Source organism: Apis dorsata, unplaced genomic scaffold, assembly GCF_000469605.1.
Source record: "Apis dorsata unplaced genomic scaffold, Apis dorsata 1.3 scaffold_311, whole genome shotgun sequence".
In the NCBI taxonomy this organism is placed as follows: Eukaryota; Metazoa; Arthropoda; class Insecta; order Hymenoptera; family Apidae; genus Apis; species Apis dorsata.
In genome coordinates this window covers 243,167-247,338 of record NW_006263583.1, presented here as the reverse complement: position 1 = coordinate 247,338, position 4,172 = coordinate 243,167, and the positions used below count along the sequence as shown (strand labels likewise).

The following is a 4,172-nucleotide window of genomic DNA, read 5'->3' as shown; positions in this document are numbered from 1 at the left end:
CCGTGCAACCCGTGCAGGCCCGTCTGGTTCGTCAGCTGCTCCAGCCGTCGTCTCAGGAACCTTTGCTCGCGGGACAGCTGTTCCTTGTGCACGGCGTGCTTGCGCTCGCGCTCCTCCAGGCTCTGCAAGCACAATTATTGCATGCGGTATTGCTCACTTAAATCCTTACTCATTATCAATTCTTGGAAATGGAATCTTGGAGCGTATCGAATGGAACTCGATATCAATTGTTAAACAATTTCGATTAATGTATTGTAATGCTAAATATCGATATTTTACGCTTACTTCTTGTTCTTATTTCAGTTAAATCGAAAAAGAGAAATCATTTCTTCGTTTAAATATCTGTATTGAAGATGTTTCAATATGCAATAATTATTTTGATGTTTTTATGATTTGGATTTTGATTCCTTTATCACTTATATAATATGAAAATAAATGAGAAAATATATGCTAGACAAAATATATTTAGTTTTAAGAGAGATACCTTTGATTATATGTATTTTTGTTATTAGATAAGTTGTTGTTATTGTATCTACAAATTATTTATTATTTCATTTTTTCAGAACAATAGATAATTATAATTACAATATATTTCATATGATTTATAAAATTTTATGCATTTTATGTATATGTCCTATTAGATTTTTCAAAATGATTTTGACTTGTTTGCTTGTATTCAAGATAATTTTCAATTTTCAATTTAAAGAATTGATTTTTTTTTATAAAGAATTATTTGATTATTTTATTTTATGTATAATTGTGAAAAATATATAATTTAATTAAATCATAATTTATTAATTATTTAATATTATTTAATAAATTTTATAAAAGAAACAAATGTATTTAATAGACAAATATATAATCTCTTGTTACTAAACTAATAGAAAACTAATAGAAATAAATATCCGAATATTAATGAAAAATAAATCTTTGTTTATTTTATCTATTTAAATCTTGACCAATTGGTGATTTTACACAAGTCTCTTAAAGTTTCACAAATCTCAATTAACATTTTTGTATATTAATTTCTGTATTCCATATATATATAACATTCTGTAAATAAAATAAAAATTATCACGGTTTCATATATTTATAAATAAAAGAATTATATATTATCCAAAAATGATAGTATATAATTAAATGAAATAATTTAAATGAATTTGTTCTTTATTGAACTTTATTTTTAGATTGTTAGCCAATTTTTTGTTTTTAAAGATTTAGAAACTTTCAAAGTATTTCCACATTTTCTAGTCAAAGAAACAAAAACTTTTTGTCTGTTATTCTGTGTCGTTTTAATTCCTTCTTGTAATTATTGTTCTTTATTTATATGAAGATGGAGAAAAAATTAGAGAAACCATTCAAAATTTATTACTCCTAGACTAGAAAGATAAAGTTCTAACTTTTTAGAAATTTTCTTGATTTTTTTGTATTATCTTTATAATTATTTATACAAAAAAAAAATAAAAATTTATATTGAGCAATTCTTAATTCTATTTAATGAAAAAAACTTTAAAATATTTTACTTAAAAGAGTGAAATTATAGTTTATTAAAAAATTTATAAATATTTCATAGAATTATTTATGGAATTTATATATATATATATAGAAAATATACATAATATGCAAAATATTCTAATATAATATCTATTTTTTTGTAATATGTATATAGATATAATAATTTTCATATTTGAAATATTTTGAATATTTATGGATTTATAGAAAATTCAAAAAATGTAAAAATTTGCAAAATATTTATAATATTTATAATATAATATGGAAAATTTTCCTTTTTAGTATCAAACACTATTAACTTTTATGCAAAGGATAAAATTTATATAGATAATTGAGGATAAACTTTATATTATGGTTCACGGTTATTAAATAACTGAGATATCTGTCCCATATGTTCTGTCTGAAATATCACATACAATGATAAATATTCTTTTATATTCTCTTGAAACTTTTTCTAAATATTGGTATTTTTATTAATGCTATAATTCAGTTTTATATATACGTTTCAATTAAAATAAAAATAATAAATAAATTTATCAAAAAATAAAAATATATAAAATAAAAAAATAATTTTTCATAATAAATTATCCAATCAATTTATTTGTCGAATTTTTAAGCATCACATCTCGATCAATCAAATTGATTAACATTAGAAAAAACTATAATTAAATTTTTTAAACAACTGAAATTATCTCTATCTCTGTGTTTCGTATGAAAATTAATAATAATTTATTTTATTATATATTTTATTATATTATTATATATTTATTATATATACATATATTCCTCATTATATATTAATATTATATATTCATATATTCCGTATTAATATTCAGACCATTCAATATTAATAATAATCTAATATTCAATATTAGATATTCATCATTATACATATATTTATCATTATTCATATTTTAATTCATTAATTTTTTGTTTCGAACTCGTGATCTTCTCAATCTTTCTAAATTACCAATTTACAAAATCTTCTTTTAAAATTTACTAATTTTCGATAATATATTGTTCAAATAAGAATATTGCTCAAAAAATAATAGCAAATAAAAATATTCTAATAGCAAATAAAAATTTCACTTAACTTAAGAAACAATAATCATCAAATTGATTACAAAATGGTATCAATCAAACTAATCAAAAACAATATAATACAAAAAAAAGAAAGAAAGAAAAAAAGATACATAGACATTTAATATCCTGATTCATCGTTTTCGTTTAAAAATTTCGCTACAGATAATCACGTTAACTCCGGTTTTGAGTATTTTTTTAATGCGATTGAAACTGGTCGCGAAAGGATTTCGACGAACCGCGTTTTCGTTCGCGGAAGCGGAGCCTACGGCAATTGGCTTCCGTTTTTGTTCCATCTTCATTTCGAAGATTAATTCCAGCGAGTGGATACGAAACTGGTGAAAAATCGAGGAATTAATGACGGGGTATGGGATGGAAACATGGCTCGCCAAGCTTCGAGAGGGATTACAATAAAGCCGCGGCTAATTCGCGGGCACCGACATGAGATTTAGATAATTTAAACTTCTCGTTGAGAATGTTCGTTTCGCGTTAACGAACCGGCTCGGATATATTATTTTCCACACCCTGATTGGGGGATCTAGTTCAAAGAGTTTCGTGTTTTATTAATAACGAAGGGGGAGCGTTAAATTGAACGAGTGAAAATTTTGATTATTGAATTTGGATGCGAAAATGGGAAGCTTTTCGGTTCGATAAAAGTGCAATTGGGCGAGTAAATAGAATTATTGAATGTAATTTTTAGTAGAAGGAGTACTGAAGTTTGAGAAAATATGATCAAAGATATGAAATTATTGGTATACATTTCTATTGAATTATTTAATAAATTGATCGTTGAAGATTTATTAAATAATACGAGTGTGAATTCTAAGTGTGATTCTTCAAAATAGAAGAATGGAAAATATTTCTGTAGAGATTGTAATTAATTTAATAAAAAAGATATTTAAAGAAATCTTTATTAAAATGAATATTATGATATCATTTTTGTTAAAAAATTTTGTAATATTGCTAGTATATTAATTTCCAATTTCTTTTTTAAAAAACAATCCTTATTTTCAATAGTCAAATAATCTGAAATCCATCTTTTTTTCATAATTATACAAAAAAATAGAGTAAATTATATAATATATAGAAGATTGAAAATATTAGAAGATTAAAAAAGTAATCAATATAAATCATATCATATCAATCGTTTTGAAAATAACATATTTTTTAAGAATTTTTTTTTTGGCAAGTTAATTAAGTATTTATCTACTTAATTATAATAAATATACATAAAAATGTAAATTACATTAATTAATATTCTTATAAATTCTTATAATATTTCTTATAAATAAATTACATTAATTAATAAAACTTTGCATACAATATTTTATTTTTAGAAATAAATTATTGAAAAATCTGATTATTAAAAAGAAACATTAAAAATCTGATTTAGCAAATATAAAATATTTATTGTTTATAATCGTGAATTAATATTTTTTTAGTATTTGTTCATGATAGATCACAAATCATTTCTATTTATCTATTATTTATTACATACAATTAAACTTCTATATTTATCAAATTCAATATTCGTCAAATCATATATATTTGCCAAAAAAAAATATTTCGGTATTTCTAAA

The 4,172-nt window shown here is 22.2% G+C and overlaps 1 protein-coding gene across 1 annotated transcript in view; it reads right to left on the bottom strand.

The window, feature by feature from the left end:
• The window catches only part of LOC102675461 (max-interacting protein 1-like), a gene marked incomplete at its 5' end in the record, with an annotated part of 184,526 nt that overhangs the window by 153,628 nt on the left and 26,726 nt on the right, over window positions 1-4,172 (bottom strand). Inside the window, one exon of the mRNA XM_006617530.2 lies at window positions 3-122. Coding sequence (XP_006617593.2) covers window positions 3-122 — 120 coding nt within the window. The remainder of the gene's footprint in view (window positions 1-2; window positions 123-4,172) is intronic.